General features: G+C 50.6%; 1 protein-coding gene across 1 annotated transcript in view; it reads right to left on the bottom strand.

Annotated features, from left to right (window-relative positions):
• Positions 1 to 231: 231 nt before the first annotated feature.
• Positions 232 to 14,414, bottom strand: part of SLIT3 (slit guidance ligand 3) — a 594,085-nt gene continuing 579,902 nt past the window's right edge. The window contains exons 32-36 of the mRNA XM_025923495.2: positions 13,010 to 13,140; positions 5,254 to 5,408; positions 3,825 to 4,110; positions 2,808 to 3,016; positions 232 to 837 (exon numbers count right to left, since the gene is read on the bottom strand). Of these exons, the coding sequence (XP_025779280.1) occupies positions 602 to 837; positions 2,808 to 3,016; positions 3,825 to 4,110; positions 5,254 to 5,408; positions 13,010 to 13,140 (1,017 nt within the window). The 3' untranslated portion in view covers positions 232 to 601. The remainder of the gene's footprint in view (positions 838 to 2,807; positions 3,017 to 3,824; positions 4,111 to 5,253; positions 5,409 to 13,009; positions 13,141 to 14,414) is intronic.

Raw genomic sequence — 14,414 nt, forward strand, 5'->3', positions numbered from 1 at the left:
GGTGGCCGGGGTGCAAAAACTTGTCCTGGAAGGATGGGCCTCGGCAACCAGGACTTAAAAGCTGGGTGCTTTTAGGGAAGAGAAAACAGTCATTAAAGATAAGAAGAAACAAAGAAAAATCTTTTCCTTCTCTTCCTCTTATCATTCCTTTTCCTGAGCTCAGTAAGCAGGTCTTGGTATCTCTGCTGACATGATACTGTTTCATCACATTAAAAACTTCCTTCTTCCTCGGACAGGCTATCACTTCTTTATTCTTATCCTTTTGTTTTAAAACATTTTTATTAGTCTTTTTTTTCTTAAAATTTTTAACAGCGGTTTATAAAAACACGACAAATACACAACACAAGACTTGGTAAAAATAACTCACTATATGGTACATATACTCAGACGGTGTGATATATTTATATAATAAAAGATGAAAATAGTCACTTTCCATAATAAAAATAAGTTCTATTTTTTGTTTATTTTACAATATACTTAATATTCTCTTCTTCTGCTTCCTCTCCAGCGCTCACTTCTTCACCTCGAGTCTCGAGGGGGGTCCCACGTGGCTGTCGCAGCCCCACGAAGCTGGAGTCTGAGAGGTGGGGGGCAGAGGGCCTTAGGAACACGCGCGGCAGCCACACTCCAAGTGTCTCTCCACCTCTTCCACAAACGAGGAGCCGTCTGTGCACTGGAAGACGTATTTCCGCCGCTTGCTGCGGGTGGGCTGGCAGCACTGCAGCCCACAGCCCCCACGACACTCCATCACGGGCACTTTGGAGGCTGTGGCGCAAGACGCATAGCCTTTCTGGCGGCGGATCACCTCTCGGACTACCTCCCCCAGGCACAGGCTCTCTGCAGAGGGTAGAAAAGGTAAGGTCAGGGCATCGACGACAGGCCAGGGCCATTTCCTGGGTAGGCTGTTGGGAAACACTTGAGGTGTAAAGACCATTTGAACGTCTTCAGTCATCCCTCTGTCTCCCACCTGTTAACTGCCCAGTGAGTCCACAACTATGAAGGCCTTTCCTGGGCCAGGCTCTCTACGGGATTTATGACTAAGCCCTGAGGATCTAATGGTGACAAAAACAAGCCCCATCCTTTCCTTCAAGGAACTCCAAGACCAAACTCGATGTGGCAAAGTAGTAGACGGGGGGCTAACTCCTGTGCCCCAGTTCTGATGTGTCACCTAGACTTAGAAACTGAGCTAAATGTCACCATTAAAAACCCCAGGAGGGGCGCCTGGGTGGCGCAGTAGGTTAAGCGTCCGACTTCAGCCAGGCCACGATCTCGCGGTCCATGAGTTTGAGCCCCACGTCGGGCTCTGGGCTGACAGCTCAGAGCCTGGAGCCTGTTTCCGATTCTGTGTCTCCCTCTCTCTCTGCCCCTCCCCCGTTCATGCTCTGTCTCTCTCTGTCCCAAAAATAAATAAATGTTGAAAAAAAAAAAAAAAAAAAAAAACCCAGGAGCTTAAATATTGGGATTTCTGGTTTCACAGAAAACCAGGAAGTGTCTGGTTTGCCCCAGTCCCCACTGGTGCAGCATCTCGGTCTGTTCACTTCAGCGATGACAGAATTAGTAATGATAAACAGAGGTGGATGCTCTATAGGAACAGAACGTGGCAAACAGCCTGCTGCAGCCCAGGGGTGTGGCTCTGGAAAGTGCTGCTGGAGGTGAGGTCTGCTTGGAGTTTCATCTTCTGACTGCACTGTCCCTACGACATTGGGAGGAGGGCTGCAGCAAGGCACTGAGGAAGACCATACTGAGCTTAGAGTTTGGCTTTGGCCATCAGCCAGACCCTCACTATCCCTGAGCCTGTCTCCTTGTCTGGAAATGGTGATACATTTCCCTGTCCTTCCTATGCCTCACAGCTTATGAGCCTCAGAGGAGACTGTGAGTGAGAAAGGGCTTTATGCATTTTAATGAATTTTGTTAAGCTTGATATAATTCTTCTAAATTATGAGATTGTTACAAGATAATGAGTGTATGAGTGTAGGAATGTGGTTGGCGAGAGACCAGATGTGGCAACATGTTAATTGGGCAATCTGGTGAAGGGAAGGTGGGAGCTCTTCATATTCTGGCAATTTTTCTGTAAATCATGTTTCAAAATATTTAATAAAAATTATAAAAACATCAGTTTTGGTTGAATAGTATTTCAACTAGATATAAATGTGAGTGTCCCTTAGAGACAAGGTGGTCTGCCTAGGAATCCAGTGGCAGGGAGGAAGACTTCAGTTTCCGCGCAGGAAAATAACCCCCTGTGGGGAGGTGGACTTGAATTCTAATACAATCAAGTCTTAATTTTCCTGTTTGAGTTTACTTCAATATTAGCACACTACAGGGGTGCCTGGGTGGCTCAGTTTAACCATCCAACTTTGGCTCAGGTCATCATCTCACGATTTGTGGGTTTGAGCCCTACCTCAGGCTCTGTGCTGAAAGCTCAGGGCTTGGGGCCTGCTTCGGATTCTGTGTGTCCCTCTCTCTCTGCCCCTCCCCCACTTGCATTCTGTTTCTCTCTCCCTCTTAAACATTAAAAAAAAATTTTAAATGCACTACAGGGGCTGGGGGAGGGGAAGAGAGTAAGGAGGGTTTGAACTGCTGTGTTGGGGAGCTAATTTGTTACAGAGCAATAGACAACTGCTGCAGCAATGTAGGGTATTGCCCCCATTTTCAAAATGAAAGAACAGAGGCTTTTCTAGAAAGCGGCTGACAAAGGTCATGCAGCCTCCAGGTGGCACAGCCAGAATTCAAACTTCAGTCTGGCTCTGGGGTCCAGTTCTGACCCCTGCACCCTTCTCAGGTTCCCCCTCCTGGGCACACAGACCCACCTTGCTCGCAGTGCTCCCCACTAAAGCCAGGCTGGCACAGACAGTAGGGCTCCCCTCGATCTGAGATGTGGCACTGCCCCTGGTGACACTTGAAGGCCAAGCAGGCGTTGGTGGATTCGTTCTTGTGGTCACACGTGGGCCCCCCGTAGCCCTCTGCACACTTGCACACATACGAGGTCCCGGTTGCTACACATTTCCCATGGCTGCAACTGTTGGCAGAGGAGAGAATGAGAAGGGGCAGAGACGGTGCTGCTGGAGGCTTTCTCTGTCCAGCCCAGCCAGGGACCAGGCTCTGACCAGCAGGCCCAGAGCTGTGGAACCTTAGGTCTTCTCCATCCCATGGTCTGTCCTCTGCTAGCCCAGCGGCTGAGCAGCAGTCTTGTCTTACTCTGCCACAGCTGGAGGCTCACATCACCCAAACTCCACTGCCAACTGTGACCATGAGGCTGGCTTGCTGTTCTCTAGGCATTAGAACTCACATATCCAAGCGGAAGGTCACAGCTCAGAACATTTTAATTGCCCCTATCTTAACTGATAGCAATGGAACTATTACCAACACCATCAATGGTGCCAGGCATGGGACTAAGTGCTGTATACCTGGCATCATTCTTATTTTCTACAATCACCTCTCCTCTGCTGCTTCTATGTAGAAGACAGTCTTATTCACATCTCCTAGATGGAGAAGTTGAGGCTGAAATTCACCCTCAGTCCACTTGCCAAGCCAAATGCTCATGGGGCTGCATCTGCCCAGAGTCATGTAGGTATGTGCTGTGGCTCTGGACAGGTTCTAAAGGGTCACTTGGCAGAGACCGGTGTTCTCAGCAAGGTCCTCACACACTGAGGTCTCTAGGTGGGACCTGCTGTTTGGCTGTGTAAGTTCCTGATCTCTTAAGCGGGACCTGTGGACAGTCTGACCACACTTCCTCCAGCTTTTATCGGTGCCGCTTCTTGGGTGGGGAAGGGGTGGGGGGGAGGGACTGAATCCAGGCAGGGAGTCTAGGCTCTCGGGACACTGACCTGTGGCCCAGGCAGGGGTCGCGGGCCTCCTGGTCGCAGAGCGGGCCGGTCCAGCCCGAGTGGCACTCGCACACCACGCTGTCCTTCTCCACGGAGCGACACAGGCCGTGCTTGCACACGGTGCAGGACTTGCAGCCTGGTGAGACCCCCAGGGACTGCGGTGGGAGGGCCTTGAAGTCTTGCAACTCGTTGTTGATGCGCACCTCGTGGATGCAGCCATGGAAGCCGCCCAGCGGCCGGTCCGTGCCCTGGCGCAGGGCTGAGAGGCCCGTAGAGGTGGGGATGCCTGGGGGAGGGGCGCCAGCACAGCCGCCTGAAGACCCTTCCCTGCCCACCAGCCCAGACTTCCCCTCAGAGCAAGGAGGAGGTCTCTACGTGCTCACAGTTAAGTGCTCACAGCTCTGGGCCTCTGCTGTTCAGATGGAGGGAATGGACCCAAAACCTGGGACCTTGTCCACAGAAAGACTTGAGTCCTTTTTCCTACACTTTGACTCTTAAAAATGTGAATTTGTTACCAACCTATTTTAAATATAGAAAATTTCTAAAATCTCTATTTTGGGCTCGTCTAGAAAAAAAGACGAGCTGGCTAGTCACAGGGCCACAACTAGTTGGATGGAGGAGGCCCACCCCTCTAGGCAGGGAAGGGATGGTGCCTCCCATTCCTCTACTGTTCCCACCAGGTCCTCCTGTCCCCATCCCTTGTTCTACCCTGCACAGCACCAGGCTGGAGAGCTAGAGTTTGGGAGAGAAGGGGTTTGGGTGAGCAGCCTTGATCTGTGGAAACTTGGGGGTCTTCACAGGGGGACAAACTGTGTCCCTTCTGGGACTGCCCTTGCCTGAAGACTTTCCCTGGACCCCTGGCACCTGGACTGGCTGTTAATACAGATTCCTGGGCTCCTTGGCAGGGATGTCTTGGGAATCTCTGTGCTGAACAAGCTGCTCTGGTGACTTTTTTTTTTGCACATAACCCTTTGACATCTACAGGTCCTGGGCTGCACTTCAGGTCTAGGCTCTGCCAGAGAGGTGGCTACTTCTTTTTGGCCTTTGTATGACTTTAATCTCAAACATGTCCTACATGCATCACATGAGCCTCCCAGTATCTGACATGGTGGCAGAGCAGAGGGAACATGACCCCTGCAGATCATGGGGCTTGGACTCTGTCTCTATTTCCTCCCTCTCCATTCCATCTTTGCCTCTTCCCACCATCATTCCTGAACCACTTGTGCTTCCCAGAAGGAGCCCTGTCTTCTCTCCTCTCCTCCTCCCCATGGTCTGGCTTACTTGTCACTTCCTCCAGGAAGCCTTCCGTCATTTGTTTTGGCAGTGGATGCTGAGAGTAGGGGAACCCCAGCCAGTGGGCCTGGGTGTGGGTACCTGAGCACAGGTGGGGGGTGTAGGTGGTGGGGATGGGAGGGGAGAAAAGCCTTACCTCCGAGGTAGAGGGGGCTGTTGATGCCTACTGCCGGCTGCTTCTGGAGCTTTCCCAGGCTCTTCGGGGCTCCTTTATCCACCACCAAGTTCAGGGTCTGATTTAGCATCACCAGCTCCACACTGTGAAACTGTCCGTCATTCACTGTCTCCACACTGGGCAAGAGAAAAGGGGTGAGAATCAGAGGGATTGCTTTATGCTTTCTGTAGCCAGGCCCTGGGCTGTGAACGTGGCCAGCATTTGAACTTGGCCAACCATGAAGCACAAGTGGTTCATGGTTATCATTATTGGTTTGCATTCCTTTCCAGTGTTTTACAGAGGTAAGCAAACTCCATCCTCCGACCACCTTCTCAATTTTTGCTCTACTGCATGCCACTGGAACCATTATTTCCTTAAATTTTTCTTCAGTTGCTCCATTTCCCCCTTAAACACCAGTAAGGATATAATAAGGCCAATGTTCTTGGAAGGAATACTGTCCACGAAAAGACTATTTCAGTATGATGTATATATTTTTCCTAGTACGTATGAAAAAAGTGATCTCAGTTAAAATGTCACCAGTGTCTTTGTTCCACCTAAATTCGTCTCATGCACCATCCGAAGTATGCACGCCATATTTGGATTAATATTACCACACAACACTGCTTCACGTGTTTACAGAATTATAGAAACGAGGAAACAGAAATTCAGGGAGGTTAAATAATGTTCCTAAGTTCCCACAACTAATAAGCCATAGGCTAGGGATGTACACTGAGGTGCATCTAGCCTCAAAGCCCACATGCATGCCCGTTTCCCATCGCCTCCCTCAGTACCAGCAGGCAGTCACCAAGGGCTTATGAGACACAAGAGCTAGGCACAGGGCTAAATGGTTCTCTGCTATTATTTGAACCTCACCATCATTCTATGAAGTGGTGTCAGATATCCCATTTCACAGCTAAGATGACTGAGGCCCAGAGAGGTTAAGGGGTTTGTCTGAGGTCATCCAGCTAGTATGTTCCAGAGACAGAATTCACAGGCAAAACATTTGACTCCATAAAGTTCTGCTCTTTCCACTACTTGATCCTCGGCTGGGCCTGGGAGAGAGAAGTGAGCGCAGGTGATAGGTATTGGGGGATATGGTACACCTTCCCTGAAAATGGCTCTCTGAGGAGGACGCTGAACTCTGTCTTAACCATTCAAATGTGGGTGGTGAATATGGAGGCTCCCTCTCCCCTTGAGTTCTCCCTGGCAAATCCCCAGTAAGTTGGATCCAACAAGAGGATCCTATGCCAGAGGTGGCACCGATTACCTGGGAGGCAGGGACAGCTTCACCGACTGACCTGGAGTTAGAAATCTCAGCAAAGAGGTGAGAGAAATGCTTGGGAGAAGAGAGGATAAATTGGGGTGGGGTGGAGAAAGCATGGAGTCTGTCCTAGCCCCTTTTTCAGTGGGTGTGGCCACTCAGCGAGTGTGGCCACTCAGAAACAGAACCCCTCTGGGTTTCCGGTCTTCTCATCTACAAAAGGGGGAGAACAACCTGACAGAATTACTGCAATGATTGAATCAGAGGAGGTACTTGAAAGTCCTTTCAAGACTTTGTAATTTACACTGTAAATTATTGAGAAAATGTGACCCATTATCACTAGTGTCAGAGTATTAATGACGATAAGAACCGACCATTGCCTGCAAACCTCCTGACTCCTGCTCTTGTGCTGATCTCTGGGAGAAAGTGCTGGTAGAGGGGGGCACGCAGGAGCCCAAGACCTTCCCAAACCCATCATGAACTTTCTTACTCTTCCATCTACCTATCATCCAACCATCATCTATCCTTCCAACGACTTGTCTCTCATCCATCCACCTACTCGCCCACCGAGACCAGTGGCAAACAGTACAGACATGTACCATCACGAGCCCACATTTCCTTAGCCTTTCCTTTAAATCAAACCACCAACATAGTAGTGTCAGGTCAGGTCAAGAAATAGGGCAGTGGGGGTGGAGTGATAGCTAAGAGTCCATTGGAGGATCTCATTTGTGATGGGGAGCCAAGAAGCCATAGAAGATGGAGCTGTTCTATTTCAGTAGCTTCCAGCTACTCTAAGTAGTGAGCTGAGGATAAGTCAGAGACCTGTGTTCCTGCAGATGAGTTGATGATGGTGTCAGTGGGGGAATGAGGGCTGGTGTGCAGAGACCACAAACTCTGACCTTGAGCCCTAACACAGTTTTTTAAACATACATGCAAGAACATGCAGCTGTATCCCTAAACCATTTGGTAAATTGATGCTGTCCTGAAAGAGCTCCCCCTCTCCTGAAGTGTGTAACTAATGCTGGGCAGCCACCTGTTAGAGAGGAGTTGTAGAGAGGCTGCAGCTCTGGGTGGGTGGTCTTGGCATTCCCTTCCAATATTAAAATTCAGGGAGTCTGAGGCAGCCACTATCCCATTATAAACACCCACAGACACAGTGAGCAAACACATACCACTAACCCCTTCCTGGCCACTTGCTCCAAGTCCGTTCCTTTTTTCCTTCCTGCACTCCATGCGCTGGTCCAGGCCCTGGTGCTCCTCCATGGAGGGTCCCAGCCTGGAGACAGTGGTTTGGCAGGAGCCGCAGGAGCAGAGAGGACTGTGAGACCACCCTTCCTGCCCCCAGTTAAGTGCTAGGCTCCTCAGTGCCCTAGCCAGTTGGCTGTGTGGAGAGCCTCTCTTGATTTCCATAAGGCAGGCCCCTTCCTCCAGCTATACCCTTCAGCTAGTTCATGCTCAGGAGTTGGAGAGATCTGATATCACACTGGGTCCTCCAGCTGAGGGACTCTTGGCAAGCCCACTTACATGCTATGGGATTGGTGATGATGTTGACCTCACTGAGTTCTGATTGACAACACAGGGCCCCTGACACCTGGCAAGCACTCAAAGGTGGAATGATGATTTCTTCCACCCTGATCCTGGGCTTGGAGGAGCGGGGTGTGGCAGGAGAGACGAAGTTGGGGAGCGGGTTACTGGACCTGAAGGAACTCTTCTACTGATTCTCAACCTTCCAGCTGCCCAGGGCTTTGGGTTTCTGTCTGCTTCCACTGGCTCATAACCATCTCTGAGGAAGGCACTCATGAGAGCCACATTTTACAGAGAGGGAACCTAAGTAACTTGACCAAGGCCACATTGCTAGAAGTGGTGGAACTGAGGTTCAAAGTCAGTATGGATTCCAAATCTAAACCTCCCATAACCCACGCCAGTAGGTGTTCATGGGTTGACAGGTTGCCTTCCTGGCACATCTTTACTAGGATCTCCTGGAAATGATGCTAAAGCCAATGGTTTTCACACTGTAGGTCCCTGGAGGGGACTGCAGGCTGTGATTTCTCACCGCCATCTAACAAATCAGGATGGCTCCATTTCTACCTACTTCCCCGCCTCCCCCCACCTTTTAAATCTTGGCCTTTGAAGTGTATAATGAGAAAAATGACTCTGCTGCTATAAGAAAAAAGATTGGGGTAAAAAAACAAAACAAAACAAAAAACTCCAACCCAAACCACCTGCTGTTAACTCTAAAAGAAATGATCCCACTGTGGTTCCAAGCCTCCTAATTTGTCTCTGGAGAGAGATTTGGGGATTACAGGGAAGACTCAGTGGGGCTCTGAGAGTCTTTCCCAGTATGTACTGGGCCACATGAACCAGCATCCAGTGGGAGGTAGAGAGCACTGGAGGTGTCAGAGCTAGCTGGGTGGCTTCTGTGTGGGACCGGCATGAGGACATGTGGAGTTCTATTCTGCTTTTAATATCAACAATGGGAGCGTGTTGGGTACTACAGGACTATGCACTGTGCTACTCTGTGCTAAGCACTTGACCTGCATTCTCTCATTTAACCCTAACAAGCCCCTAAATGAGACATACAATTTTTTTGCCATTTTAGAGATAAGAGGCCTAAGGCTTGGAGACTTAAGGTGTCCAGCTCAAAGACTTAAAGTGGAAGTGGTGGAGGCAGACTGAAACCCAAGCTCCTAAACCAGGGACCGTACTTCCCTGGGGAGTGAACGGTTGGTGGGCCATTCCTCCAGGTGCTGTTGGGCCTGCTCACCTGGGTGCTGAGTTGTGGCCACTAGGTGGCAATAGAGCCTCGCAGGATCAAATAGTCCCTGGGATTTCAGTTAAGCCGAAGTCAGAGACTTAAAAGTCAGAGACTTCAAAGACTGCAGGGCAGCAGCTCCCCAACTCCTGGAGCACCATGGCCCCAACTCTCTCTTGCTCTGGCCTTCATGCCCATGGGAATATGGGTTCTGGTGGGAGCCTGACCTGGGTTTGAATCTCAGCTCCGCCATTTACTGGTTTGTGTGCTTTAGGGCCAAAAACTTCACCTGATCATCATGTTTCTCATCCCTAGAACAGGAGTGATGACGCTTACCCTAGGGCTTGTGGTGAGGAGCAAGTGAGACAAAGACCTTGGCAATGGATGGGACTATGGTAAATAAGACTCAGGGAGCATGTGTGATGGTCCAAAGAGAGCTCTCTTGTGGTGTTTGGCCAACCTTTGAACACTGAGCTATTTCACATGGAAACCCTGAGTTTCTAGTGCTCCTTGATGATCTGCATTCCCACGGGGCAGCATCTGCTGGGGCAGAGGTCAGCTGTCCCTTTGGACAAGGCCTGTGCTCCCCAGGCTACCACACTCCTCACACTCCCACGGAGACCTCAGTCCGCTTTCCCCAGGTTGGTTCCCTCACTTGGCCCCTTGGCCTCGCTGGTAGGAAATAGTGCCTGAAGTTCCTCTGACAAGTCTCAGAACTACAGAACAGTGCAGCCTGTTCCCATTCTGGGGCAGGCAGGCAGGGGCAAAGACAGGCTTTTCTGTGTATTTGCCCTGGAGCCTGGGGTCAGACCTTGAAGCACCAGCACTCCCCTGTGGCTATAGTTAGGCAGATGAATCAAACCAGGCTCCCACATAGAGGAGGCTCAGAATCCTGCTGCTCCAGACCTGTGGTTCCCTGCTGGGGGCACTGGTGGTTCATTCTCACTCTGGGGCTGTCCATGGGGCCTCAGTGGGCAGAATTTTGCAAGCTGCCAACTCCCCTGATTATTACCTTTGGTTTGGCACCCTGGCCCTGAGGCTAAGGAGGCCTTCCTAGGTGGCCAGGGGTCACCACAGTGATCCTGTGCCCTCTATTAACCCCAGTCCCACACAGTGTGGCTTCTGTGCATACTGATGGGCCTCCCCCAGCCCAGTGCCTTCCGGAAAGGCAACCTGTGGAAATGCTTGTCAGCCACAGCTGAAGCCTCAGCTCAACGTTACCACTTCCTCCAGGGAGCCTTCCCTAGTCCTCCAAGCAGAAATGTCTGCTCCCATAGCATGCACCCGTATCTTCTGCAAGACCTATTTTATTCTGCCCATGTGACTATTGCTTGTTTACACACCTGCCTTCTTCCCTGGACTGTGTTTTGCTTAACTCTGGGTCCCCCACACTTAGTCCAGGACCTGGTCCATGCAAGGTGCCTGGGAGAGGTTTGCTGAGTGAAAGAGTGCACAACTGGGGCAAAGCCAGTGCTGCCACACAGAAGACTGGAAGCAAACCCATTTTAAATAATGGGATTTCTGGAGACTTGGGCCCTTCAGGATTGTGAGCTGAAGGGCACTAAGAGTCTGTCACTAGGCTTTGCCTGTGGGCATGGGCATACTTCACTGGGTTCCTCCTGTGGATAAAAGGAAGAGCCTGGGGTCTCCCCAGGGCCCCCTTATTAACCCTCAGCCGACTGACCCCCTGACAAGGGGAGAGAGTAGTTCTATAGGGGAAAGTAGTTCTCTGGGTTCCTATTTCACAACCTGGTTCAGACAGCAGAAAAGCATTCCAACATTCTTACCAACAACATCACCCTTTTACCAAACCACCCCCCCAGCAGCTAACATCAGTGTGAGGGAAGAGCTAGGCTCTGCTGGGATGAGCTCTGGACAGAGCCCAGCCCCCTCCCCAAGCCTGGCTGCCACCTTCTGTCCTTGACATGCTCATGTAAAGGCTCAATTTGCCAAGCACTTTCTCATCTGCCAACCCTCAATATCCAAACGCCCCCCCCCCCCACCCATCCTGCCCTCCTCTTGCAGAAGTATGTCCTATTATCCACAGTACACAGGGAAGGAGACTGAGGCAAGAGGTCGAATACCTTGTTCAAACCTGGATGTGTCTGATACCACAGGCTGTGTGACAGGCTGCCCCAGGCCCTGCACCCAGGCTCTCTGTCCACTTGGCCCATGACCAGCGGCTCCAGAAACACAGATGTTGGGAGGCCCTGACTCCAGGGAACTCGTGAAGCCACTGGTGACAGCTCCTTCTCCTGGCATCTATTGTACCCAACTGTCCTAGCCTGGTCAGTGATCCCTCCACCCACCCCTGCTGTGAACCTCTGCTCTGGTCGAACCCCCTGTGTTTTCCCCTAGGCTTGCCGGTGATGTCCCCTCAGCCTGTTTGCCCACCTGTTCTCCTGCTCATATAAATTCTCCCTCTCATCAAGACCCAGCATAAATGGTTCCTTCTCCAGGAAGGCTTCCTGTGTGAGCTGGAAAGAATCAGGCTTGTGCAAAGAATCACCTGGAAGCTCCCTGAAACAGATGGCTGAGCCCTACCCCAGTGCTTCTGTCAGTAGGTGTGGGGTGGGGTCTGAAAATGTGCCCATCTCACAAGTTCCTGAGTGCGTTGCTGCTGCCGCCCTGGCACCACACTTTGAGAACCACTGGTGTAAACCAATGGTTCTCGACTGGGTTTGTAGGTGCTGTTTTGGGGGTTTTCATGAGAGGAAGTGTGAAGGAAGAAGCTTGGCTCTCTCAAGCCCCTGCAGGACAGTTTTGCTTCTGTGTATTTAATATTCTTGAGTTCAATAGAAAAGTTTTGATTGAATAAATGATTTAGTCTGAAAACTGCTGCTCTTCCCCAATCCTAACCAATGTGCTCCTGCTTGCAGAGGGGAAAGGCTGGCCTCGGGATGCGGGCCCTTCTCATGCACGGTGCTCTCCCTCCAAGGAATGGCTCTCCTGCCTCGGGCAGTTTTATGTGATTTTTAGGTGTAACACAAACATTTCTCATCTCAATGGTTATTTTTATAATTATTACAAAATATTTATGACTAAAATGATTTTTTGTGTTTAGTACTTATTCCGCTGAGAAGTAGAAACAAATCTAACGTTGAGCTAGCATATCTGTGATTTCACAGACGATATTCCTTGAGATGAAGCTCAGGGTAGAGAGTGAGCACATTTAAAGCCTATGTAAGGTAACCTGCTAAGTAACAGTATAGCTGACATACCATATTTTTACAAGCTTTTTGTAAAAATCAGGGCGATTGTTGGAAAGACTGAAGTTTAGGAAAAACCACCCTTCAGAACAGTTTGAAAGTCACTTAAGGAATAGTCCTGCTCCCTCGGTGCTCTGGAATTTCTTCCCCTTGAGTTGCATGCTAATCTCCCCCTGTTTTCTTTCTTAAACTAATAAAAGATGAGGATGACATTTTGAAAAGGGCACCTCATTAAGCAGCCTCATCCCCATTGGCACACACAGCTCTGCGCGGTAGCCAGCTGGCCATTTATCTTATGGTAATGAGGTGTCATCTCCCTGTGGGGTCAGCCTTCATCTCCTGCCTCTTCCTCCAGCACCGCCCCTCTCCCTCCCACCAGCCACTCTGAGTGTGTGTGCGTGGAGGGCAGCAGGGAGAAGAGGCATCAGAGTGGCCCTGGCACCTTCTCTCAGGGCAGGAAGCAGGAGGGAAGACGCAGGACCCGTGTGCGTTGGCGGGAGGGGCTGTGGTCCTTACCTGTACACTGTGGTTGGTGGGGAGCTCAGACTGTCATAGACGAGCCTCACGTGGCCCTGGTACAGCTCCAGCGCGAGGGGGTCATTGTCTCCCTTGTACAGAAGGATGCCGTTGTCCTTGTCAGTGGCCACCTGGAGAGGCATGTGGGTTAGGGCTCCCCTGAGGACTAGCCTCCCCAACCCCCCCTCACAGAGACCTCTTCCGGGAGGCATCTTCTGAATGGACCCCAGATCTGAGTTCATGTCCCTATTTTTTCCTTTGTCTGGTCTGGAAATTGCTAGGAGGGCATATACTTCTACTCCAGCAAATGCTGATGGTGCAATTCAATTCAATAACTATTTAATGAGCACCCACTGTGAGCCACTTTGTTTATGTATACACTTATAAGATAAATATAACACACACACTATTTTAGTGTGCATGTGTGTGTGTGTGTATGTGTGTGTCAGGAACCCCAAGCTCTACTCTGGCCTCTCTCACCGGCATACAATGTAATCCCACCCAAATCCTTGCCCCTCTCAAGGCCTCCGCCTCTCTGTATAATCTCAATCATAAACAAAATGCTAACAATTACCATTTCATTCGGTGTTTACTATGAACTAGGCGCTGTGTTAAGAGTCATCTGGGGAATTAAAAAAAAAAATCATTGTCTAGGCTTCACCCCAAACCAACTACATATGACTCTCAAGGTGGGGGAGGGGGCAGGCAAAGACAATTTTAGGCATTCTCCAGGTGATTCTAATGTGTTGCCAAGGCTGAGAGACACTGGTTTCAGAAGTTGCTGCCCAGAGGGCACACCCCGCTGCAGGGCTGGGGTTCTCTGACTAGCCTGTCCACTCCCATTGCCCAGCACAAGTGCAGCTTAAAGGAATGGATGTGGAGCAGGTGGTCTGATGGACCCTCTGGATGTCTGGGGCACAGGTGCTGCTCTGGTTAGCTGGGACCCAACATTCAGGTCCCTGGGTGGGTGGGATGCAGGGAGGAAGGCAGGAGGGCAATGAGGAGGACCCAGGAGGGGCTGACACACCCAGAGCTTCCTTCTTGTGTGTGTGTGTGTGTGTGTGTGTGTGTGTGTGTGTGTGTGTGTGTTCAGGGTCAACGCTCATCTCAGACGCCTGCCCACTGGACTGGAGGCTCCACAAGGTGAGGCAGTTTGAGCTTTCTGTGCATTTCTGCAGCCCCAGTACCTGCAATGGTGCCTGGCATGCAGAGGCATGCAACAGATCTGTGTTGAACAAGTATTTTCACCATAAGCTTAAAGCTAGAGTGTCCATGAGCAGAAGGAGAGCAGGGCCGTAGTTAGTGCCATGTGGCAGGGGCCACTCACTGGGCTGCATCCTCCAGCTGTGTCTCTGGGGTCTTCCTCCCCAGAAAGCCTAGGGGCCAGGGCCTGCTCTTTCTCAGC

Source organism: Puma concolor, chromosome A1, assembly GCF_028749965.1.
Source record: "Puma concolor isolate L17-30 chromosome A1, mPumCon1.1.hap2, whole genome shotgun sequence".
Taxonomy (NCBI): Eukaryota; Metazoa; Chordata; class Mammalia; order Carnivora; family Felidae; genus Puma; species Puma concolor.